Source organism: Spermophilus citellus, assembly GCF_964194105.1.
Source record: "Spermophilus citellus genome assembly, chromosome: X".
NCBI classification, from domain to species: Eukaryota; Metazoa; Chordata; class Mammalia; order Rodentia; family Sciuridae; genus Spermophilus; species Spermophilus citellus.
The window spans coordinates 109,218,990-109,245,109 of NC_138190.1; the positions used below are offsets into that span (position 1 = coordinate 109,218,990).

At 40.1% G+C, this 26,120-nt stretch overlaps 1 protein-coding gene across 1 annotated transcript; it reads right to left on the bottom strand.

Annotated features, from left to right (window-relative positions):
- Positions 1-711: 711 nt before the first annotated feature.
- CAPN6 (calpain 6) lies at positions 712-26,120 on the bottom strand. Its single transcript, XM_081277969.1, has 13 exons — positions 25,975-26,120; positions 19,809-19,988; positions 10,957-11,088; positions 9,314-9,522; positions 8,622-8,814; positions 7,644-7,837; positions 7,318-7,395; positions 7,030-7,216; positions 4,856-4,978; positions 4,491-4,693; positions 3,631-3,752; positions 3,124-3,260; positions 712-2,383 (listed from the first exon to the last, which is right to left on the bottom strand). Exons 2-13 carry the CDS (start codon positions 19,971-19,973, stop codon positions 2,201-2,203), a joined length of 1,926 nt encoding a protein of 641 aa, XP_081134095.1. The 5' UTR covers positions 19,974-19,988; positions 25,975-26,120; the 3' UTR covers positions 712-2,200.

The window sequence follows — 26,120 nt, forward strand, 5'->3', positions numbered from 1 at the left end:
AAAAGAAAAAGAAAAGAAAAAGTGGTAACATCTTTTAGCTTTATTGTAATATCATAGTGCCATCTGGTGACCATATAGAATGATTACATTATCTGTATGGGATATTTCATTTCTAACAAAAATATACCATATTAAATTCCTAATGTGTACTGGGCTAGCATAGCAGGGAAATAATAATGACTGTGTTTGAGAAGTGTTTTGCTGTGTACTCCCTTGGAGACCCTTGCCCTAGCTATTCATTCGTTCATGTCAAGAGGCATGGCTCAAGTAAAAATGAGAACAGTATCCTCCATAGCCTAGCATAGACTGGGAAGATGGAAGGTTGACCATGGAAGAAAATGAGTGAAGCCTTCATATCCACTTGGCTATGATGGAGATGCTGAAAGAGAGGAGTTGTAATTTTCTTTAGTCTGCAGATCTTTCCTTGGCCAAGAGTCCAATTCCAGAAGAATTCTAAAATAGAGATAACTGCAAGTACCACCCAAGTGTCCCTAAATATAGAATAAAAGAAGCCCCCTCTCAATTCTCCCAACCATACTACCGCCTAGACAAAGAAGCGCATCAGAGTACAGCCAAGATCTCTGAATCCAGCAGTCTTGTACCTGGGCTCAAGTTTCATGAAGTATCCCCACCTCCAAGTCCCAACAGATGGCTACTCTTGCCATCACTTTGGTGCCATGAACTCAAGTCAAGACTGGTCAGTTTATTGAATATGAACTTTATTGTGATTTGGTTTATGTAAGGCAGTGTGGTGAAGGCACTGCAGAAATTACACAGACTGGAAAACATGGTAGAAAATGAATGAGCTAAAAAAAAACTACAAAATACATTTTTAAAATGAATGCGTGCGGGACTAGTCTAAGTACTACAACTACATTTCTTTATTTTTTAATCATTGCAGAAGTGTTGAAATATTGAAATATTGTCAGAGGTGGGGGTTTGGGGTGGGATTAGGGAGGGCTTCATGGAGGAGGTGGCATTTATGCTGGGCTTTGAAGGAGGGGTAGAGTATTGATAGATAAAGATGGAGGGAGGAAGATTTCATAATGACTTAACTTTAGAGAAAATTCTGTAGAAGTACTGAAAAAATGAGAGGCCAAACAAACACCTCCCGGAGAGTGAAGCTTTTCAACTGAAAGAATTGCTTGAGGAGTCTGGCTGGGACTCAAAGTCTCAAGCTCCCAGATGGGGTCTTCAGTACCAATGATATTAGGAGGCACAGGACAACGGGCTTGTTTGTAAACCTAGCAGCAGCAAGAGGTTTCACATTGCAGTCAGGGGCCCCAAACTGGCTATACTATTCCTGGATGGATTCTCTCATCTTCTCCGTGTGTGATATTTAATTGTCCCTGCTCTCGCCCGTTGACTGCCTGAACGGTAGTTCGTGAACGCCCATGTGTGCGTTTGTGAGTGTAGGTGTGTGTGGATGGGTGGGGGACAGAGGCTTTGTCTCCCACTGCAGCTTCTTCCACTTTTCCCTCTTGTGCACAAAGCTGGCTTCCACTGAGCTGAAGCACAGGCCCTTCTCACACTCTAGGCCACATTGAACTCCAGCTTTTGATTAAGCACCTAGGAAGCTTCCTCAACATGAAGGTAAAACTTACTCTGGGGGGTGACTTAGGTTAAGGCAGGACTATACTTTCCGGAGGTGGTGTTGGTAGTGGTGGTGGTGATGGTGGTTGTCGGTGGTGGTGGTAGTGGTGGTGGTAAGGTTTGGGGCCTTTAAAGTTGACTCTAGCTGCTGGGTGAAATGCTGCTGACAAGTCTTTAACATCAAGTCAGGAGCTGGAATGTCAGGCTAGACCAGCTTGGCCTTGATCATCCCTCCTCCTTCCTCAACAAAACCTACAGGGAAAATATACTGGGCAACTAAAATCAGCAAAGACAGCTGTACGGTGTCCAGGCTCCTGTTATTTTCCTGCTTGAATCTCACCCCCGGAAGCCCCAAAGATCTTTTCTTAGCACACCATGTGTATGATCTCCAGATAGGACTGTCACCTCCCCCGTCCAGCTGCTGGAGGTATATAGGTTATGTAGCTACTGATGCTACTTGGATCGGGAGGTATGGGAAACTTAACAGAAGAGAGGAAGAGTAAATTACTGTTTTTTTTTCAATGATTGTGAATCTTATCTAACACCTGGCACCTGACATAAAATAAAAGGATGGAAAACTGTGTCAGGACTCTCTGAGATTGGAGACTTAGAGCTCAGTGAGATCATCACTGGAAATGACCTTGAAGCTGATGTGGCCTTGCTTCACTTTGGCAGTTGGACCACCCTTCTGACGCAGGTACAGAGACTTCAGATCACGGCAGTCAGTGGGGTCAGCATCCAGAGTAACTTGCCCCAAGAACTGATCACAGAATTTTCGGCTGTTCCAGACCTATAGAAACAAGTCAAGGAAATGAAGATGAACAACCTTCTATGAGACTAGTCCTTACCCAGTGACACTTAGAACCCTAATAGCAAGGTTGAAAAGATCCATTTTAAAACCAAGGGAACAGCTAGGTGTGATGGTGCACATTTGTTATTCCATCTACTTGAGAAGCTGAGGCAGGAAAACCACAGGTTGGAGGCCAGTCTGGGCAATATAATGAGACCTCATCTCTAAAATAAATAAATAAATATAACCAAGAGATATTTTCTTTCCTGATAGCCCTTTGGCTGAGAGGAGGATATCTCAAAGAATATAGATAAAAATCCAGAACAAAGAACTCAGGATCATCATTAATCTATGGGATGGGTTACCTAAAGGCAGATGGTCAGAATTATTATTATTATTAAGTCAGAAAAACTGCCAGACTGCAGAAGACCTAGCAATGTAAGGGTCCTCTGAACTGGCATATGCTATCCATCATGGGATTTTATAATATCTGGTTTAACTAGTGTACTCATGAATTTCTAGGTTTCTGCCTACAATAAAATAAATGTAGATTTAGGGTGGAAATGAATAAGAAAGATCATATCTGTGCTTGGCGAGAAGTGTTCTTAAGTTCAAAACAAATGAAACACACACACACACACAGAGGATAACACTTGCTCTGCATTCTAAATATATGTGAGGCACATGGAACAATCTGTAGAAAATATAAATGCCCCTACAAATATTATTCATATTTTTACCTGGACTATGATAGGAATGTCAGTGGTCCTTCTGTAGAAAATGGCCTGGGTGTCAAAAATGGCATGTACAGTATTTTTCTGGACAGGAGAACGGACTTCCTCCTTTCCACACTTGATGATCAAATATGGGTTTACAGCTGGAATAAAGTGACATTTATTTGTAACACAGTGATTTAAGTTTCTTTGCTAGACAGACAAGAGGCTATCTCATGAAGTGAAATCTGGGACATTTAGCATAATGCCTGGGTACCAGAATGATCTAGGACTCAAGATTTTTATTCCCTCTTTCCTTGCCTTACACACGTTTCATATAGAAGTATAAAAATGAATATTACATAGACCTTGCCCAAAGACATTAATACCCATTCCCTACCATGGTGGGCATCCTTCTTGACTTCTCTAGACTAGAAATACCACTGGAGAGACTAATTTCTGATCATCTTTTCTAACCATATGTGCAATGAATGAAGCAGAATTTTGCTTTCCAGACACCCCTGTGGTTCTTACTTTCATTGGCATACTTCTTCTCCAGGCCCTCAGCACTGTGGACAGTGATCTGGGTAACTACCTTTGGGTAGCCACGAGCCAGGTTCCAGCAGGACATCTTGGGCATGTCCAGAGTCAGTTCCCTAGAGCATCAAAAAGAAGATGTGTCATCTGATGAAACATAGCCTTTGATGACATGGGCCTGCCAAAGCTGGCATCATTGCTGAAGAAGGCATGAGACACAATGTGACCTAGTGCATTCCTCCTCAGATATGGCTTTTATTTTATGAATATTTTAAGAACTAGCAGATAAAGATCAGAGTAGGCAGGGCTCAGGGGAAAAGGTAGGTTTGGTGACTTGGCACTGAGGACATAACAGAGAACACCGAGGAATGCCAACTGTTGAAGAAAAGACAGAGTTGGCCAAAGAACAGAAGATAAAATATAAATGGAAAAACTTGGGCAATAGATCTGCTCCCCTTAAATGGCAGTTCGGAGCTCAGAGGCTCGGACTTTCACTGGGGAATTTCCCATAACCCCACTTTGAGAAATATTTCTTTTCTTTTTTTTTTTTTAAAGAGAGAGAGAGAGAGTTTAATATTTATTTTTTAGTTTTCGGCAGACACAACATCTTTGTTTGTATGTGGTGCTGAGGATCGAACCTGGGCCACACGCATGCCAGGCGAGCGTGCTACCGCTTGAGCCACATCCCCAGCCCCTACTTTGAGAAATATTTCAACCACCATCATTTCAATTAGTTACGTTTGACTTGAACATGTTGTCCTATTGAGTGTATGCACAGAGGGAGATGGGTCAAAATGTTTAGTTGTAGAGGCAAAGCAGAGAACAGGAGTTTGAGGGGTTTGCCAAGGAAACTGAACCTGAGCTGGACAGGCACTTCAGAGAAGATTCTCAGGAGAAACTCGCTGGTGCGGCCATGCTGGAACATGGTTGGGACAAGCACATAGTTGCCCTTCTTCAGGTACTTGCTCAGAAACACTGTGCGGGTATCAATGTAGGTGGAAGTCCCAGCACGCTCCTGGATGTAGAGGTGGTGGAGGCGGAATTTGCGGTTCACTTCCACCTAGAATTGAAATAGGATGAAATATTCCATTCTGCTCACATCATACTTTTTGTGTTGGATGTCTTACGTCTTCTGTCTTCTTTAGCTCTGGGTCTTTCATAATTCCCCTAATTCTAAGCCATTCTAATTTTGAATCCACCTGCTATAAATGCTCATTCTTACCTTGAAGAGCTCAAAGCCAATGATGTAATTGTCAGGTCTTCCCATTCGACGGTAAGTGCGCAGGTCCTTCTGCTGCAGTGACATGATGACCTTATGCCCATCCTCAGGCATGGTGAAGATATACTAAGGGAAAGAGGCCACCAAAGAGCTGAGTTAGCACTCCCATTTCAGATGAGCTGTTTACATTTCAAGGAAGAAACTCTACATTTGGAAACAGAACCTTGAATTCATTTCTGGGATTTACTATTGACCAGACAATGGGACTGTGGACAGATAATCCATTCACTTGTTAAGTGTATAGAATTACACTTGCTTCTCCTTATAACATTCATCATGTAGCAGGTGCAGTGCTGCATGCCTGTGACCCCAGCAGCTCAGAAGGCTGAGGCAGTAGGATTGCAAGTTCAAAGCCAGCCTCAGCAACTTAGTGAGATTCTGTCTCAAAATAAAAAAAATAAAATAAAATAAAAAGGGCTGGGGATGTGGCTCAATGGTTAGGTGCCCCTGGATTCAGTCCCCAGTACCAAGAAAAAAAATCAGCATGTAGTAAGAGACAACTTTATTCTTAGGCCTTTGATATCAGAGGGTATGTTTTTGGTTTTATAAGTTCCTGATGTTATTAGTTTATTATCATTATTATTTTGCAGTACTGGTATGGAATCCAAGGGTACTTTGCCACTTTGTTACATCCACAGCCCTTTTTATTTTATTTTTGAGATAGGATCTTGCTAAATTATCCAAGCTGGCCTTGAACTTGTAATACTCCTGCCTCAGTTTCCCAAGTTGCTGGTATTACAGGCGTGTACCACTGCATCTAACTTGATTTGTTATTATTGTTGTTGCTGTCCCATTGTTTTTAAATGCTCTATACAGAAGAATTCCAGAAATCATAAAGACAGAAAACATTCTTATTTTACTCAACCTGACATTGCAGCATGGCCCCAGGATAGCCTCATAATGTCAGGCCAGACATGTGGCTTATACAAAGATTGGATACACTTCCTTGGGGGATTGATGCATTCCTATCACTACTTTAGGGAAGCTACAGGCCTGTACCAGAACTTTCCAAACATCGTCTCAGGAATCATGTTGCTATTGAGAGATAAATGTAAAATTAATCAATTTTTTTCTTTCTTCTCTATCTCTGTGCCCTTCCCTTCTTCTGTTGAGAAAGAAACAGAAAACACATGCATAAGTAAGTCCCACAAAAGTCAATCCTGTGCATATGCGTACAAAGGAAGCCATTTTCCCAGTTTGGTATATGTGTCTGATTCTTGAAATACTTCCAAGATTGTAAATGGGGGTGAGGCCAGGTAGGGAGTAACAGGAGTTTTGCTTTTCCTTTGTGGACAATTAAGAAGGAAAGGGCATTTAAAAAGCATGAATTAGATAACCTAGTGCATCAGTCTTAGTGTTCTCCAAAATGCCTGGCCAAATTAGGCCTGTCAAAAGAAGCTATGCACTCATGGGCAATGACACAGTGACACAGTCAGAATTCTTGTCTCCTATAGGTTAACTCATTAGCACATTTGAATATAAAAGCATCCAGGTTATTATAAATCTGGGCTTGGGATATGTGAAGTTTTTTTTTTTTTTGTTTGTTTGTTTGTTTGTTTTTACTTTGGGATGTGCCTGAGCTTGACTACTGATGTGTCATCTGGAATAGCATTGTAATGACAGATGAATGGGACAGTGTCATTGACAGGGCATTAATTCATGTCCTGAGAAAAATGATCTGGTACAGAAAGAGATACCTACATTAAAGAGGAAAAATATAGTATATATGCATCCAAGAAAACAGTAGGGCAGTAACAACAAATGAAGAAGAATTGAGACAGCATGTGATAGTAGATCCTCTCTCTCCAATGAGGAACCACCATAAGGAAGCAGGGGCTGCCAATCAGCTGTACCAAGCAATATGACAGAGAGAGGAAGCCAGAGAAGGAGATTCAAATTTGATAATGTTGCCAAGGTACCTCTCTGCAAAGAGACATAGTCAACCGTATTTTACAAACATCTGAACCAATTCTTAGGGATCTCAGCTTAGGAATATTAAACAATAGCTGCACATGGAAGTCTTGTTGCTAAAGAAATACTTCAGAGAGAACCAAGATGAGACCAGAATTCCTGCTGACTAGATAACTTGGAGGCAAAGGAAAATAATTGACTCAAACCTGGGGATTCTGCAGGAAGGTATCACGGTTATTATAGCAGCCTCCAGAGCGGTTCATTAGAGGATCATCATCCACAGTCCAGCATCCCACCACTGATTCCAGCTCCTTGCGTCCAAAGACAGGATTGTTCACATTACGGCAGACGCTCAGCTTGTTAAAGTTGCGGCAAAAGTCTTCCAGACTCATCCTAAATGAAAGGGGTGCAGGTGAAAAATGAAGATGGTACCTAATATTTACCCCTTTTAGTTCCAAGCCTTAATTCCCTTAATGCTGAAAACTTCTCCTTACCAAAACTCTCCATCATCAGACATAACAAGCCCCAGATTCTTGCGATCAGTTACAGTCAGTTGCTGCCACTCTTCAGAACTAAATGCAAATAAACAATAAAAGTATAAGCCATTATGCTTGCTATTGACTTTCTGTAGTAAACAAAGTGCCAAAGGAACAAAAGGTATGAAGATCAGAGTTGCTTTATTTTACCTCTGCTGGGTCACAAAGCCCATAGAACTCATAAATGTCACTGAACATTGAGAGCTCACTAGCAGCCTGGAAGGATGAGTTTGGGAGAACTACAAGTTTTGGAGATGTAGCAGTGAAAGTGGAATGCCACTCACATTTCACTCCAGGGGCCACTCCATTCCTGTCTTCCCAGGGGGTTCCTTAGGCGAACCATATACAGCTTCTCAGCACTGAAGACTTCCACAAGTCTTTCTCCAAGACGGATCTTACGAATATCAGTCATGGTGTAGGTATGGCCCTTCAGTAGACCCCAATCAGTTTCAACTTCTTGTTCCTCCTGACTGGGAGACTGAGAGCAAAGAAATATACATAAGGGCATAAGAAATGAGAAACATAGCTGGGCACAGTGGTGCACGCCTGTAGTTTCAGCTGCTCAAGAGGCTGAGGCAGGGAGATAGCCAGTTCAAAGCCAGCCTCGGCAACCATGAGGCACTAAGCAACTCAGTGAGAGCCTGTCTCTAAATAAAATTCAAAATAGGGCTGGCGATGTGGCTAGTGGTAGAGTGCCCCTGAGTTCAATCCCTGGTACTCCCCCCTCCCAAAAAAAAGAAAATGAATTGAGAGACACAAGTCCTTGCTCTCCTTCCTTGATTGGTTTTATTCCACTATGAATTTAGTTTTCCCTATGCAGATAGAAAGTTAATCTTCACATATAACCTGTCACAAAAGCAAGTGAAGGCTAAGAAATAAAGAATATAATATAACAATTCACTTAAAAATTTAGATTCAGACTACCCTCTGTACTCGATTTATATAACTGTGATAAAATTTGGTAGAGCAAATCCATTCCTTGAGCAAATACCCACAATCTTAACAGAAAACAGGAATAATTTACCAGAGGCTATTTACACCAACTGAGATGCTTCATTGGTCTCCAGTGAAAGGTCTGGTTCAAAAGGATAAAAAGCTAAAGTTCTCCAGCCTCCATGCCAAGGCTCAATGCCTATGTTAGCTTTTCAAATCCATTAATGGCTTTTTGTGGCTCTCCGGGTTAAGGGCAATGTTCCTACTAAATTCTGAAGTCTCTTCTGCCAGGAGTGAGCATAGAGTGGTTGTTTTTGGTGAATACAAACCTCAATGGAGCAGCAGATCAGACCTCCTTTGGTGAATGTTTTGTACAGTTCTCCAAACAGCTTGTACTTCTCCTCAACAAGCTCAGTGTATCTTCCCTTCTGCATGTCAACAGTTTCAGCCAATGTGCCGGTGAAATCCACGATGATATCAGTGATGGTCAAACCATCCAGAGCCTCATAACAGCCTAGCAGCCTGGGGTCAAATATGCATGGTTACCCTTGTAAAAAATTTTTTCCAGGTCAAGGACATAATGTTCCCAATAATTAAAACAGTCCCTGCCCCGTCTTTACCAGCTGGCTTTTTTCTAGATATGAAATGAGAAATATTTTGAGATTACAGTCAGAGATTTCTAAGCATAGGTTATGTTGATCAAGAACAGTCCATGCAGAAGTTTCTTTCTCCAAGCAGAAATCAGGCAAGGACAAAAGAGGTGATCTGCAAATTAGCAACAGCAGAGCTTCCCCAGGAGTCTTATGAGTGGGTAAGGATTTAATGGAAGCCAGAACAACTGATTCCTTTCTCATCTAGGACTTCTGTAGGCCAGGTCCAAACCCAAAGCAATGCATTGAATCTGAGTTTTAACCCAGTTTTATCTCTGGGATTGGTTTGGGAGAGAATGGACTCCCAAAGACAAATGTGGCTTTCCTTTCCTCATGTACCCAGACTACAGACTAAACAACCCTTTCCTTACTTTGCATAAGCTTTTTCCAGCAGAGCATTCCAAAACTCATTCATGGAAGTAGAGAAGGAGAAGACCAGATCTCCATTGATGGTGGGCAGCAAGTCATCAATCACCACCTCAGTCCATTCTCCAAAATGCCAGAAACGGAAACGAAATATCCCAGCATATTTATCTGGTTTTCGAGGATCCCATTCCTGCTCCTTATGGTTGGGAATTGTCTGGAAAGGTAAGCACATTCAATCAAGAGTTATTCATCAGACCACATCCAGATATTGAGATTACAATTAACTCCTGGTAAACCCACATCACAAAAGGAAGCACACCAAATACACCTGGTTTGAGTCTAGATTAGAAAGTCGTAGGTAGGGCATTTTGTCCATAACTTCTGCTTCCCCAGTTCCATTTTGCTGATGATGATATTACCATACTTACCCCTAAATGCACACAAGAATACACAGGATTGATGGGATGGCCAGTCAGGAGTTAAGTATTTCCCACAGATAATCTATAAACTAGATGATGATAAATAAACTATACAAATATATTCATGATTACATGTTTAAACAAATAAATAAGACATTTTAAAAAATAGTTATTTTTTTTAGTTGTAGTTGGACACAATACCTTTATTTTATTATTTTTATGTGGTGCTGAGGATCAAACCCCAGGCCTTGAACATGCTAGGGGACCAGTCTACTGATAAGCCACAACCCCAGCCATAAATAAGGCATTTTAAAAAGTAAAAACAGAATACAAGGCCCACTGTAGTTTATATTAAAATGTCCATTTTAAGGACTGACGATGTAACTCAGTTGTAGAGCTCTTGCCTAGCATGTGTGAGGCCCTGGGTTCTATCTCCCCCACCTCAAAAGAAATCAGAATTTCATGTCTATTCTGGAGATTTCATGTAACTTCTATAGAATACAGATTTTATTTTCATCCAAAATAAAATTGCATTTAGGAAATTAATTCTAAATATTCTAAAATATAATATTCTAAAATTGCTTTTATGAAGAAAATGTTCTTTGTCCTTAATAGAGGGTTATTACTTTGTTCCTTTAAATTCTATATAGACACAGAAAGAACTTTTGTTCTATTAATAATTTATTAGAAAATTTTCAGTAATCTTTTTCCACCTTTTCTGCTAAGAATGTATATGTCCATGACTTCCTGGCTCCTGATGGCTTTATATTCCAGTAGGCACAGAATATAAGTATGCAGAAATACTGAGTTAGAGTACTACAAATGACAACAACAGGTCAATTTGTATATGTGACAAAGCAAGAAGAGTAAAATGCAGACTGGGGTTGTTGCTCAGTGGTAGCACACTTGCCTGACATGCATGATGCATTGGGTTCAATTCTCAGCATCGCATATAAATAAATAAAAAATAAAGGTGTATCAACAACTAAAAAAAATATCTTTAAAAAAGTGTAAAATGATAATTGTGGGTATATGGGTATTCCCTGTAAAATTCATTTTTCTGTGTTTGTGAAAACTCTTATAATGAAATGGCAGGAATTCACTTAGTAAATATCTGTGACTTCAGGAAATAGAACAATCTAAGACTATGTCAAGCTGATCTTTTCATAAAATTATTAAAGAGGGCAAGAAGTTAAAAACTGAATGAGTTCCCACAGAGTAGGAGATACCTTTGTCCAGTGAGACTCCTGAACAGCCAAACAGGAAAATGCAGGAACCATGAACTTGTGCCCCAGTCTCCCCTGGATCAGTTGGTGATTGCTGATGTTTCCCACAATCAGACGGGGGTCATCACAGATGTCCTGTGGATACAATGATTGGTTATATAAGAGTTTTCCAAGAGTCAGCGTGAGATGAACTAGGCAGGACATAGAGAAAACGGGGGTTAGGGTTGATAGGTGACTAGGATTTTCATAGATAGGATAAAGAAAAGGTTGAAGGGATTGTGAGAAAAAACAAAGCAGTAGATCCTCTAGCTATAAGAAAACTTTCAGGTGGGAAGTGGCTAGAGAAATGAAAGGAGAGGATACAGTGAGTAACATGACGTGCTGGTGGAGGAACTTTGTCATTGGGGTTTGGAAGAGTTTTCACCATGCAGTGAGCTTTGAAAGATGAAAACTAAGGATTAGCACACTACAGTCTGATCCTATTTTGTCAGGATGAGATTTTTTCTGAAGCACCTGCCCGTGGAAGGGTGATTGCATTTAAGAGACAAGGACGTCGAAAGCAAACATTGATGTGTCTCTCGCTCTAAGAAAATGAGTTAAACGACTTTACAGGAAGTCCTGTTCTAACACAAAACAGAGGTAACAACAGTTTTCATGGCAACCAGATTTCTACCATGTTTGGATAGATATAGATGACAAAAGCATTAATAGCAGGTATTGGGGCTGGGGTTCTGGCTCAGTGGTAGAGTGCTTGCCTAGCACATGTGAGGCACTGGGTTCAATTCTCAGTACCACATAAAAATAAATAAATAAAATAAAGGTATTGTATTCATCTACAACCATTTTTTTTTAAATAGCAAGCAATAATAGACCATGCACAGGAGCACTTCAACAGATATCCCTCCAAAGTGATCTGGGCAGAGAGTAGGGGCAGTATTTGTTTGGAGTATATGTATGTGTCTCCACACTAACATATTATGAGATGTTTAATTCCCTCTGGAGTAGGCAAAATGAAACCCAAAGAATGTAATTTCAACAAGATGTGAGGAGAGCACATGGAGCAATTTTCAAAATGTTATCAGTGCCTAGGGGAGAAGCTTCAAAGTTCCCCTGATGATAGAATAAATGCTGCAATGATAGTAATGCTTGAGTTGACTAGAGTTAGGCTGTTGGACAAGGAAGGGATATGGAGGCATAGCAGCTAGAGAAATGGGCATGGGCAAAGATATAGTGACATGCATGACACCATATAATTGAAGACATGATTGTGTGATACAGAGTATCAGCACTCGCAGTGTTCAAAAGCAGGAAATACCCATGAAGTCTTGATACATGGAGAAAGCTCCATGGAGGAGGCTGTTGGCCTGTACCTTGACATTCTGCTTACCCAGCAGAAATAAATCCTAGTCTAAAATGGAAAGAAAATCTAGACATATACCCTTTTAAAAATTATTAAATAGAGACAGCTATATTTTTCTGGTCCTCAACCCTCTTTTTTTAAATGGACATAATTCTCCTTGATGAAGGGTCTGGTCTACAGAATGAAACATTCCATATATTCTTTAAAAGCCAAAATAACTCTGGAAAGAAATAGGCATTTTGGGCAGGGACAAGTCCAAACTGAAGATTAATTGGGCATGCCTCTGCCAAAAGGAGATGGTTAGATGGGTTGTCAGCTTTGGATTTTCTGGGGGGTTTTTTGTTTGTTTGTTTTTGTTTAAGATGCATGTCTTGTGTCTCATCACTACTTTGTGTCATAGGAGAAAATTTCTATCGTATTAAATTTTTATGGTTGTGAGCTGTCCATTTTTTTTCACTTCTAGAACAGAAAGCAGGTGTGTTGGGTGCGCTAGATCCTGATGTTCTTTTCTCTTTGTTTCTTTGCTTTTTCTAAGAAGAAATTAAGCATAGTTTTCCCTCCCTATGTCAGATGTTACTGTTTTATTTGGAACAAGATGTAAAGTTATATAGTGATTTCTTGGATCTAAATGATATATACTATAGTTTCCTAGTTTGGAAAAACAATAAAGTGAACACTGATATGTGAAGTAGTGTACTTTTAGATTAATAAGACAAATTACTTGCTAGCTTTGTGTAGTTACTAGTAGGTGGAGTTTACAACATCTTCAATTTCCATAAGACTCATTTCACAACAGGGGTCTAGGCTTAACCATTACTTCTGACAATGTAAACATCTATTCAAGATATAAGAGATCACATATGTGAACAAAAAAGACATAAACAGAATTCACACTGAGGAACTGGGTGAGTATTGTCCTGTAGATCTGAATTGGATTTGGTTATTGAATATCCTCTGTCTCTCTCTCTCTGTCTCTCTCTCTCTGTCTCTCTCTCTCTCTCTCTCTCTCACACACACACACACACACACACTCACACACACACAATCACACACACACTCACACACACAGAGCTGTGTGCAATCATGGTAGAATGTAACTCTGGACAAAATCCCCATTGTTTCCTATTCTTTCTTATAACCTAGCCTATTCCCCATTTCTATTTCTCCACTCTTCATACATTGTATCTATTTAACAATGGATTTTTAAAACATGAAAAGAGTTATGGAATGTCAAAACCAGAAGAAATTTTAAAAACTATCTAGTATTTGACAGATCAGGAAAGAGGCTCAGCAAGGGGCAGTACCTTGCTTCTCTGGTTGTCTAGTTAATAGGATACCTAAACCTAAAATTTTGAATTCTTCATAACTACATACTGTTATGTTCCCTAACCTCAAGACCTCAGTGAGTCCTTCTATTTGCCTTAGGCTTACTGGTGCCCCTATAAAGGGTAATGTTGTGCAGATCTACATTATTTGAAAGACTCTTAGTTTTTGGTTCCAGGCTAAATATCATAAATAGGCATTGATCTCCTCAATTCAGTGCACTAAATATGAATGAAGCTCATAATATATGTATGTACTACAATGTGAAGCATGGGAGACTAGCCTTTATTAAACCTTCCCTTTTACCTCTTTAAAGAAGTGAGGCAAAAAAGACCAGAAAGAAGCCAAGGAATTAGAAACGGTAAAAGTGGTGAGCTAATGCAAATCTAACAGCCACATGGACCTTTTGATGATAACTTGAAAATAATGCAATATCTGTTTATTGACTTTTCTTCTAGTTTTGGGCACACTGGATATATTCCTGTTGGAGTTAAAGAAAGAAGGCTCGAGGAGTTTTTCTGCAACTCCAAGCTGAGACACAGAGTGCAGATGGGACATTTCAGCCTGAGCCTTGCTGGAGTGGTAGGAGGGAGTTAGGGGAGAGGTCACAGCTCACATATTCACAATATTTGGGTGGCTTGGGAGTAGGGGGGAGATGCTGAGCCCCTAATGGCTCCCAGCTGTGTTGGCACAGCTGAAGTGATCCTTGAACTGAACTGTTTGTCACGGTAAAATAATTTCTTAGGAAGAAACACACAACCAGGAACTGAACATCACAAGCAAAGCTGGAATGGTCCTCTAATACCCCTACCCTCGAGCCAAAACCTTCTGTAAGCAAAGCAGCTCCTCTAGCAAATTTGTTATCTTAGCTGAGCATTATGGATCTCTCAATTATCCTTACCTCTTCCCCCTTCCCAGAGATGTCTTCAGGGAGGGGGCATACAATTATAAGGTCCATAGCCCTGCACGGGTCACCCTATGAGTTTCCCTTTGACTAACCACACTTAATTCTTCAGCAATTTTTACACAGGTGAAATTTGATGACAGTAAGTATTGAGTTCCCAGCTAAACCTCCAGAACCACAATAAAATGAATAAAATGCTGCCCAGAAAACTAGCATCCAGAAGAGTGGAGGCACTTTCAAAAGTGCTATATGCAACCTAGTGGTATTGGGGGTAGGGGTGTGGTCAGCCCTATAGTAGGTACATTGTGACTAACTCTAAGGCCTAAGTAGTCCCAAAAGTCCCAGGGGCTAATTTAAACAGAACTGTTATTCGGGACCTGAGGGTTTTGTGAGCTAGTCCAAGCAGCCATTATCTATCCTTAGAAAATAGTGCCACCTCCATATGGGACATTTATAGGTAGATGTGGGCTCAGGGACCAATGTTGCACAAGTCTCTCAAGGAGTTTATTTTGCCTACTGAGAATTTTATTTACGAATAATTTAACATTCTTTTGCTTCCTAAAACTTCCAAGGAAAGCTCAGCATGGAACCTGGGAATAAGATCTTAAGTCCAATTTCCCCTTCCAATATAGAAAACCAAGTCGCTATGTAGTGATATTCTCATTTGAACCTTCAGACTTCTGCCAGAAGACTTCAGGTATAGTTCCCAATGGCTTATTGTAAAGAATTTTTAAAAATCTACACAATGGAATATCATTCAGCAATAAGAAGGAACAAACATAGCACCACGTGGATGATATTAAACATCAAAAATATTATACTAAGTGAAAGAAGTTCACATGCAAAATTTAAAATAAACAGGAGAGCTGGAGGAAAGAATGTGGACCTACTCCACTCAGTGTAAACAGTGAAAAACATTTAGGACTACTGATGTGGAGGGACATGATCTCTGGGAGGGTTGGGATCATGAGAGTAAAAGAGAAGTGTTTTCTCTTTTACTATTGTTTCACATTCTGTTACCCCAGCCTGTATATTCTGCTTCTGATATTTTCCCTCATCAGGTTTTCCTTTCCATTCCTAATACCATTGTTTTAATCCAGAACCTTACCACCCTCCCCTTCTATCAAGACAATGTAGTGACACAGCCCAGGGGAGGGTAGTTCCCAAAGAAAGACTGGGCAAGGGCCATGGTGGTGGAATTCCTGGACTCAAACGTGCCCAGGAGAGCTGACAGAAGATTTTGTGCAGGTGCCCTTTCTCCCCCCACAGCTGGCTGTGTAAATTCCCATGGGGCCTGGTTCCATTTTAGTCAGGGATTAGATGTGTCTGACTCTAAGACAGTATTGTAGGTGGATATGAGTCAGTCAGGAAAAAAGCCAGAGTGCCTGGAAGGAACTGGAGAAGAGATTTTCTGTGAGAATTTGGCAGGCAAAGTCCAGTCTGAAAACCCTACCTGCAGTCTTAGACTGCAACTTAGTGTAACCTGGATCTTATAAGTTTTTAAGACTTTTTATGTTAAGGCCCAACAGGACAGGAAAGTCCAGGAGCACATGGTCTCAGGCAATGTACCCATGTGCCTAGAAAGCTAGGACAGTAGCTGGAGCCATGGGATCACTGGAGGAGTCAAAGAGATGGGTTTTCTTCTGGAGGGTGTGAATAGATGATATGCCACTGAACAATTGGAAAACATTCTCAGAATCCCTATCTAAAGAGGCTTCCTAAAAGACAGCAAGGAAGTAGAAGTGGTAAAAGGGGAACTTTGCCCCATAAAGGTGGGTACCTTCCTGGGGTTAGGTTTGTTCAACTATCAGTGATGTTTAGAGGTATGGGAGGCTTATAAAGGCAGAAGTTTTTAAAATGGATGAAGAAAGAGACAGAAAATACTAGGTTAATCATGTTGCCTCCATTTTGGAAACTTCATAAAATTGCCCTGGTTGAGTGAGAGACTGTATGGCATGCCAAGAGACAAGATGTGTATAAGCTTCCCTGAAAACCAGGATCTCAACCTTCCTAATGAGGTGGGGGAGGGCAAAGACCAATTTAGTCTCCCTGAGCCAATTCAAAGAGGCTCTTGGCTTTCCTGATGAGAGGCTAGAGAATCTTGACGTGGTTCTTGACCACAGACTTGGCCTCCATTCTGCCTGGAAGAATCCACAGCTTTTTGAGGGGCTCAGATGCTGGTCCAGAATCTTGTTTTTTCCTCCTACTCCCCAGAAGCCTTTCTCAACCATTCCAATCTATGATGATCTTCCCATCTTCACAAACCCTACATAAGTTACTATCTATATGCCTGAAAATAGCATTTCATATATTCAGCATTAAATTATTATTTAAATCTTTGATGGTTTTGTATCCATTTTCTTGATGAGTATGGGATTTCCTCACTGCAGACTGTGTCTATATCTTGTACAGAGGCTGATATAGAGCAGGTGTTCTATGAATATTTCTCAAATGACTCTCCCACTGGAGAATAAGTTCAAACAGTGCTCTCAAAAGGGACAGTTTGGATCAATTATTGAAAGTACAGCATCAAAGTACATCAACAAAAGTACATCAACAAAGAGAAGGAATGTGAGAACTGACTAGAAGGATGCTTACTTAAAAAGAGAGAGAGAGAGAGAGAGGAGACACAAATAACAATCTCCCTGACATGGTAATGGGAATGAAAACTCATGTGAGCTTTGAAGTCAAACCTGGATTCATATCTTACCTTGTTAGTGGTCCAATCCCAAGGAAATTCTTACCTTCTATTGGAGACTCAGTTTCCTCATCAATAAAATGGGCACTATATCTACCATTATTTTTTTTCAACCAGGAAAATTACACCAAAGAATTATATCAAAGGAATTTAACATATCCAACTTCCTAATATACCTACCTTATTAAGCTGTGGTACATAGGATGAAATGAAATAATATATAGAAAACTCTAAACCCAGTATCTGACCCATAGTATACATTCCATAAATGTTGATTTTTCCACCCTTCCGCCTTGTTCAAACGCCACCCCCGACATTCCTTCATCCAAGAGTTGCCTCAGAGGAAAAATGGACTATTTTCATGGTTATTAAGTTTTTTCCTTCTCTGCTAATCCATCTAGGATTAAATCCACAGAATTTGGACGATGAAGACGAAGGACAAAGGACTGAGCCAAGAGAGAGGGGGGAAAGATATGTGTTAAGACAGGCCAGCACAGGAAGCGCTGTCTGCTTGGTTCACATCTGGGGAATGGTTTCATGTTGGCTTGCAATTTTGCGGCCCACCAGATGTCCTCCCACCTCCTCCAAGCCCTCACCCCCATCAATCAGTCCTTCTCTCTCCTGCATCTTCAACTTTTTGTTTACTGGCTACTCGTCAGCCTATAAATATGTTCAAGTCTGTCCTGTTTTAAAAAGACACCCACCTAATAAACCTTTCTCAATTTCCTGCTTCCTTTTCAGCTACTTCTGCCCAACTGATGTCCTTTCAATCATGGCCAAGCATCACAAAATACTTATGCCCTTTATTACCATCATTAGTTTATAAGAGTGGTTCCTAGACAACATAGTTATATTTCTCCGCGTATTTTCTTTGGGAAAAAAAGTCTTACCTCTCTGCATATCGATAGCAATTAATGAATTCTGCTCATGTTTCCAAGATTTTTATTGTTGGTCAACAAAGTGATCTGCAGAGATATCAACAACTAGAGGCACAGAACGGCAGGAGAAGTGCAATTCCCCTTCTGATGGAGAGAAATTTCTCCCGGTCTCATACTTTCATTTTTATTCTTTTTTATATTTTTCTACTGGGGATTGAATTCAGGGCCTCTGCTCTACCACTGAGCTATACCCCCAGCCCTCAGTTTCATACTTTCAATGGTCATCATTCTTTGCAAGCAAACACTAAGATACATATTTCAAGTTGCACAGAAAACAAGTCTTCATGTAACTAGTGTATCTTGGCACCACCTGGTGGCAATTTGCATAAACTGAAGGAGCTCTTGAAACTCCATTTAGGAGTATAAGCTGTAGAAATTACAAGCAAAAGTGATAGTTGGATCCTTAAAGAAGGCAACCATTGAGTACTGGCCGAGGTGGTTCCATCATCGTGCACCTCATTAAATAGAACATCTTCAAGATTTTGTGAAAGTTCAAGAACTTGCATTTTACAACAACCCCCTGTGGTCTATACACCAGGCAACTCATATTGGAAAGAAGCCCAGGAGGAATATCCTTCTCTTCAGTTACTACCTTTACATATAGCATGTTTATTTGCTATTTATTCTCCAGACTCCATCATCATATCTTATTATCGTATGAGTGCCCACTCTTGTAGGACTGAGACTTGCCTTGAGACACAATGTATGGTTCCACAGAGAACCATAGCATCTATTAATAGTTACTATTAATAGATGGTGAAAGAGCTGCAGTTCTATGTGGATCCCACATGGCCAACCATGGGATGATATGGGTGATGATGTCCAAAGAGCAGCAAAAGAAGTTTCCTTCCCCAGATGACAAATCCATCTTCTCCCTATTGATTTAATTTCATTTATGTTCACACTTTAAGGAGTTTTTTCTCCTTATTGGTATGAGATTATGTTGATCTACTCAAATGAACTTCTGAAAGGTAATAAGCATGGGAATATTTCCTGTGGTGTGTGTGTGTGTGTGTGTATGTGTGTGTGTGTGTGTGGAGAGGTGGTGATTGAAACAGAGACATGCACATGTTGGGCAAGTGCTCTGCCACTGAGTTACATCCCCAGCCCCAATATTTCCTTTTGTTGTTGTTGTTGTTGATATTTTGAAATTACTGTCTAACAAAATTTGACTAAAATTCAGGTCTCCTCAAAATAGAGCTGGGAGCGCAGATCCATGAAGCATTCCCCTAGCCTTCTTTTTTTTTAATATGAAGTAGTAGGATTTATTCCAGTGAAAAGAATCAGAATGCTTGCTGAGAGAGAGAGGGCGCCCAATGGCAGGCTTTTCTAAGATTCCCATTTTAAAATTGTCTCTGTGTGGTGATGGACATATGAATTAGCTTGAGTGTGGTAATCATTTCACAAAATATAGGTATATGAAAACATAATGCTGTACACTGTAAATATATACAATTTTTATTTCTCAACTATACCTTGGTAAAGCTAGAAAAAGAGACAGGGAAAGGAAGGAAGTTAATATCCGAAATAGTGTACACAGTAGGCCTGTGTAAGGGAAAGAGTGGATCAAATAGGATTTTGATGAAGGAGGTCAAGAAGAAGACAGAAATTGGGGAAAATAAGGAAAGTTACCTGGGGACGTTTCCACACCACCTTTCCCGGGAGCAGTCGGTTATAAAAAAGAGAATCATTCTCAGGCAGAAAAGTTGGGTCACAGAAAAGTCTACTGTCTTTGATGCATTCCTGCTTCAGTTCTTGGTATTTCTGGTTTTTGAAGAGCTTCAGAGGAGGACCCATAGTGTCAAACTATGCCTAGAATGAGAAAAAAAAAGTGTTGTCTTTGGAGAAACAAGTTCTCAGGTGCCTTGGGTAAGGCACCTAACCATTTTAGACCCTTGGTTTCTTTATCTACCAAATGGGGGCAATGTAAGTAATAACATTCTCACTGGTAAAATAGATAATGAACATGAAGATGGCAAGTTAAGCATGACTCATTTATCATTTGAAAGGCAGTCTTCCATTTACGTGGCAAAGAAGAGTTCAAGGCAAAGTACTATTTTAAATTTGAAGATAAAAGTATAACTATCATTTTACTGCATTCAGAATAAGTTGGTGCCTTGGAGAGTCACACTTTGTGCACAAGGGGAGAAGCAGCCCCTTCCAATTCTTTTGCACAATTACTTCTCTTTTATCATTGAAAGAGCTTTGCATGTTTTATTACTAACCAAGAAGGCTAATGCAAGAAAAAGAGCTCAGCAGATGGCCTCCAAAGACAAGGAAAGATAGAAAGATTGTATGATCTTTTTTTTCTTCAAAGTCTAATGTACAATCATTTGCAGACTCTGAAATCAAAAGGCAGACTCCGAAATTCAATTACACTAATTTGGTGGACTATAGATTCTTATCCCATAGCAATACACTGTTGCTTTCTTTCCTCTAAAAGAAAGAAAGAAACTTCACATGGTTAAACGGAGAATTAATATAGTGGCTCTTCAGACAATGTGTATCAGAGTGCCCCACACTCAAATGGCCTTAACAACTGGTTTTTATGAAGATACTTTGAAAGGCAAATTTGATTTCAAATAGCTTTTGGGTGATAATAGGGTTTTCACTGTCTTAACTTGATTTACAAAGAGAGTTGTAATGATTTTAATGATCCTCTTCTTCCATGAAGAGAGGATTGTGAATTTTTGATGTCAATTATTCTAAAAATATATTTTAAGGGTTACAGTCTATATTCTATGAGCAAAAGTCTATATTCTATGAGCAAAAAAAGTCTATATTCTATGAGCAAAAAAACTTAAGATTCAGAGTGATAAAAATTGGACAATTTTTGCAAAAACAAAAACCCCACAAAATTGGCTACATTAGCACTTTAAAAAGTATCTCTGTGGCATACCTGTGAGGCAGTTGCTATTTTATAAAAAGTAAAATATTAATCAGACCTCTCTTCTAGCCCCTTTCATGTTCTTTCAGTATCACATTGAAATGCCTCACTAGTAAATAAGTCACCTCATTTGAAAATGATAAAAAATTTAATTTCTTGCTACGTTATGGCAATGATACTTCTAATATATGTGCAACAAGCATACAATTTCTCTGAAACCAAGGAATAGGAATAAAAAGCTGAACAAAACCACATATTTTTCATAGCCTTCTTTATTGACAATGACTTTACAAACTGAGAACTGCAGAGACACTGAAAACTGCTGAAATGTTTTCTGTTAATCAGATTTAACTCTGTCCATGTGTTTTAAATATTAGTATATTTTATTGTATTTGAAGGCATGGGTGGTATCAGTAAAAATTTTCAATTAAACAGCATCAGGGCCAATCTGAATGTTTGCCCAGGCTCCTTTGTGGAGCCTGTTAAAAATGGACCCCAATTTTCATGTAGGCTCAAACTTACAGCAAAAGCTACTCTGCTTCTTGATTTCCCTAGGTTTGGTGGATTGCCAAAGGCTGGGGACTGTAAATGCGGAATATTCTGAGGCAATTAGGACATTTAGTTTGCCAGAACCTCCTAGTCCCTAAGCATTCCAGATAAATGGGCATTTCCTGCTCTCAAAAAAAAAAAAAAAAAAGTCATCTGCCCTCATAAGTCTCCCTTGCTATTTAGGCAAATAATGAGGCAGGCAAGAGCCTGCAAAGGGAATCCCTGTTTTAAAGAGGACCTAGCTACAGACAGAGCAGCATCAATTTAAAGAAAAATAGGTCTCATTTTAAAGAAACAGACTGATCTCTCCCTTTCAGAGGTAGAATGTATAGCTAGTATGAATGGGTCAAAGTTTGATAGAATGCCTTCTGAGTGAAAATGCCTGCATTTTGGGGACACATAAGGAGCTTCAGGCTAAGAGTCTGAATGAACTTTCAATAGAGTACCATTATAGTCCCAAGTGCTGTTAAAATCACAGTTGAACTGACCCCCATTTCTGTGTAGGTAACAGGAGAAATGTGCCCGTTGGCTCTGTGACCTTGGTCTCTTTGTGCCTCAGTTTTTTTTCATTAAGATAGTGATGTTATCAACCCCGCGCCTTTACAATGTGACTGTACATACTGAGATGATTAGTGTAAAAATAATTTGGAGTAAGTAGAAAGTGCTCTGTGAATGCTAGAGACACACTGAAGCCCCCTCGTTGCTAGGCACGGAGCTTTGCGTATACCATTGTTCAGGAAAAAAATGTTTTAAGTAGCAAATCAGTGCTTGTATGGCAATTTACTATTCAAAATGTGCATTTTAAATTTCAGTTCACATTCTCTTCAGAGTGACCAGGTTTATGGCCATGATCTGTGCCCTTCATTTTGTACCTGCAGAAAGGGCAGCTCAGAGATGCAGCAGCCAGAACCTGGCAGACTCAAACCCGGGTCTGTTTAATGTTAGATTTGGTGTGTGACTTTCCATCACACCACACTGCTTCTTTTGGTCACTACATTTTTTAAGAACGAGTTTTTTAATTCAAACGAGGAAAACCTCCAAAACAAACACGATGCCCAACTTTGAGGCATTCTGCCTAGAATTTGCTGCCACAGTGGATATTGAAAAGATTCTTTATTTTCCTGGTTTGATGATCATGGGAGAATCCAAACCCTTTACATCTGAGGATTTATCGATTAACCCTCAGAAAACTTTTGGAAAACCAGAAACTTGAAAGATGGAATTATCATAAATGATTTGCCCTGTCAGAGTGGAGGAGTGTTGAGAAGAGAATGTTTTCTTTACTGTCCCACTGCAGCCAATGTTGTCGGGAGGAGAGAGCCCTTAAGTTAAAAGACCACATATGAGAAGAGTTGGTAGACAAAATAAAAGTGAGGGATTTCAGTAAAACCCAGAAAGTCTCTAGCTCAAAGGGAGCTAGTGAATGCGAGGCAAATGTGAACACTTATAAAGAAGGACACTGTGACCTGAGGGCTAGTGGCATGGGTGGCTGGTTGAGGCAGAGAGTGGGGTTTAGCACTGAGGTCATGATCTTAGACTATATTATCTGAACTCAGACTCAGTGCCTAGAGAAAGAATATGAAGAGCACCGTGTCTTTCAAGGGAGCAGATTATGGAGAGTTGGGAATTGCCAGGGGGGAGTTGAGGAAGCTTGCCACGTGGAATGCAAAACTGCAGCTAGGAGTGGGAACTCTAGCTACTCACTGGACCTGAAAGCATGGGGGAACTAGGCAAATTTTTGGAGCAAAAATCATTTGCTTCTTTACCTCAAGGTCATCCTTAGAGTAGAAACCAAGTTTTGCTCTAAAAATATCTGATAAAGGAAATCAGATCTGTGGTTCACAAATCACTTTGGATTGGGGTGAGTGGAGAGGAAGTGAGGGCACTTAAGGAGGTGAAGGAGGCAACACACGGCCTCAGAAGCATTGCCTTTAGCTAGTTTCTCCCATTTCCCAGTTTCCCCCTTTGTTCTGTATTTTATGCAAAAAAATGGAGGTAGAAGTTAACTAAGGGTTTGCAGACAATTTGAGTACAGGAGCCCCAACTCTGTCCTAGCATGAAGTAGGCCCACTTTAGACATAATCGACACCCTTTATTCCCCACAATTAGATGCTCTGTGGTGAGAGAAATGGGAATTCTAAAGGGAAGGACAAAAATTCAGCATCCACATGTTACACAGAGAACAGTGCTTTCTGTATATACACAGGGAAAAAAAGAGCACACAATTTCCTTTTATTACATTATTGAAAACTCTCTTAAAAATAAAAGCAATTTTAAATCATGAAAAGAACACATGCTAGTCATAAGATCCAGGATCAAATCCCAAATGCCACCATTTAATGTACATAACATCTCTGTTCCTCAGTTTCCCCCAAAGCACAATGCAAATACAATGGCTGCCCTGCCCATCTCAGGGTGTTATTGGGAAGATCTAATGAAGTTAAGTATGCAGTAGACATTTTAATTGTTAAGGATTAGGCAATGCAGGGCAGTAGTATTGGGAAATGGTCATATGTAGCAAATTAAATTCTCTTTCTGTCCTTGGTAGAAACTGAGGAAAGTCAATCGCATGCTTCAAATAAGACACACACAAGCATTAAAAAAAAAAAAAAACAGTGTAAAATGACCCCTCTGCCATTCTTTACTCCCTATTCCACCTCTTCTATTCTGCTGACCTGCCCTGTTGACTGAATAAGCCTAACCTAAAAGTCTAATTTTATAGTCCTTTGAGAATCTAATCCTGATTTTTATAGATGGCTATGCTGGAAGGACTCTTAGAAACTACTTAGTAAAACTTTTTTCTTTTACTGTAAGGTGAAGGGCCTTGCCCAAGGTTACACAGTAACAGGGTCACCACCAAAACTGGAACTTAATGACTCTTTTCACCACTTTTTTTTTGTTGTTGTTCAAAAAAAGAGGTGGCGGGAGAAGCATGCAAACATGAAACCTCAAGCAAGACATTGCTTCTGAAAATTCTCATTGTCTTCTTCTTGCAAGAATGCACTTAAGAGTTTTGTTTTTGAATTGCAAGCTGTCAGAAGGTGAGATGATTTCAAATCAAGGCTAATCAAAGAAACACTGTTTGGGGGTCACAAAGGGGCTTTTTCTGCTCTTAATTTAGGAACTGAAAACTCCCAAGGATATGAAAAGCTTACTTTTTAACCTATTCCTGACCACATTAGTGTTTAGGCTTTCCCTGGACTGCTAGGAACTTTAAGGACTAATAAAGAATGCTATTCAAATCTGAAGTTTTCACACACACTCTTGCACACACATGTGCACATTAGCACGCACACATGCATGTATACATGCACAAACTGCCAGAAGAATTTGCAAGAGTTAATTAGCAGTCCCCAAATATTTTTGTTTACTCATTCAGACTATAAAAATGTCCCTAATTTCACAACAAAGATTAGCAAATGAAGCATTAGCTGAATTTCCATAAAATCTTAAAACAAACTAGAATGTTTTATCCTGAAGCAAGCCAGAATTGACCATCAGAACAGCAGAATTTGTTGAATTTTCCTATGGGCTTTTCATCAAACTTTGAATTTTAAATCTTTAGAACCAATTATTTCAATTGCAGTACATACCCACTTCTTTTTCTTGCCCCAGCAGAAGCCCGCTCTGGTCAAGTAGCCCAGTTAAGTCCCTCCAACAGTGTAGTTGGGGTGGGGGGTGCGGGTGAAGAACAGGGACTCAACTACAAATCAAAATTTAAACCAAAGGTAGAATCTGAGAGTAACAAAACCATGCCAGGGGTTGACAATGGAATAACCAAGATCAACCTGTCACCAGAGGCAGGAAGGCCCCCGGCTGTGCAGACAAGGAGTTAAGACAGTCTCAGCTTCCACTCCCTCCTGTGCGACATAGCACAGTCTGTGCACTTCACTGCCAGGGCTCAGAGGCTTTTTGCACACAGTGTGGCTCCAAGATTTGCCTGCATTTCAATAATCTGTCTATACCTCTGGGTCAGCAGAAACTAGAAAGAAGTTCTGACAGTCAGCCAGGCTTCTCTCCCACATACCCTCTCTCCAGGTTTGTCCTTGCTTACCAAGTATTTATCAGAAGGTGTGTGTGGCACCCACACACACATACATGCACACAAAACTGACCAGATATATCCTGAAAAATCTTATTGCCAGACAACCACAATCACCACACACAGCACCCAAAATAACCAACCAAAATAACTGTTAGTTTTGAAGTTCACAAATTACTACTAACGTGCACACATTTGATTGAGACAGAATATAAAATTATAGCTGTAAAATTCAATTAACTATAAAAGTTAACATTCCTTCACTTCTCTTAGATGCTAACATATCCAGCAAATAAAACTCTAGCTAAATCTCTCCTCACCTGAGTTATCCCAGGAGCCTTCTGCTGCTGTTGCTGCTGCTGCTGCTGCTGTTGTTGCTGCTGCTGCTGCTGCTGCTGCTGCTGCTGCTGCCACTTCCACCGCCGCTGCTGCTGTTCTTAGCCAGGTAACCCAACTAAGTCTGTTC

What these genes read in the sequence shown, in the direction of transcription:
- CAPN6 (XM_081277969.1), bottom strand. Translation starts at nt 19,973, where the DNA reads ATGGGTCCTCCTCTGAAGCTCTTCAAAAACCAGAAATACCAAGAACTG. An exon ending in TGGTGTGGAAACGTCCCCAG is followed by an intron (nt 11,089 to 19,808) that starts GTAACTTTCCTT and finishes TTGTATCCACAG; the next exon opens with GACATCTGTGATGACCCCCG. An exon ending in AGTGGCCCCTGGAGTGAAAT is followed by an intron (nt 7,396 to 7,643) that starts GTGAGTGGCATT and finishes ATTTGCATTTAG; the next exon opens with TTCTGAAGAGTGGCAGCAAC.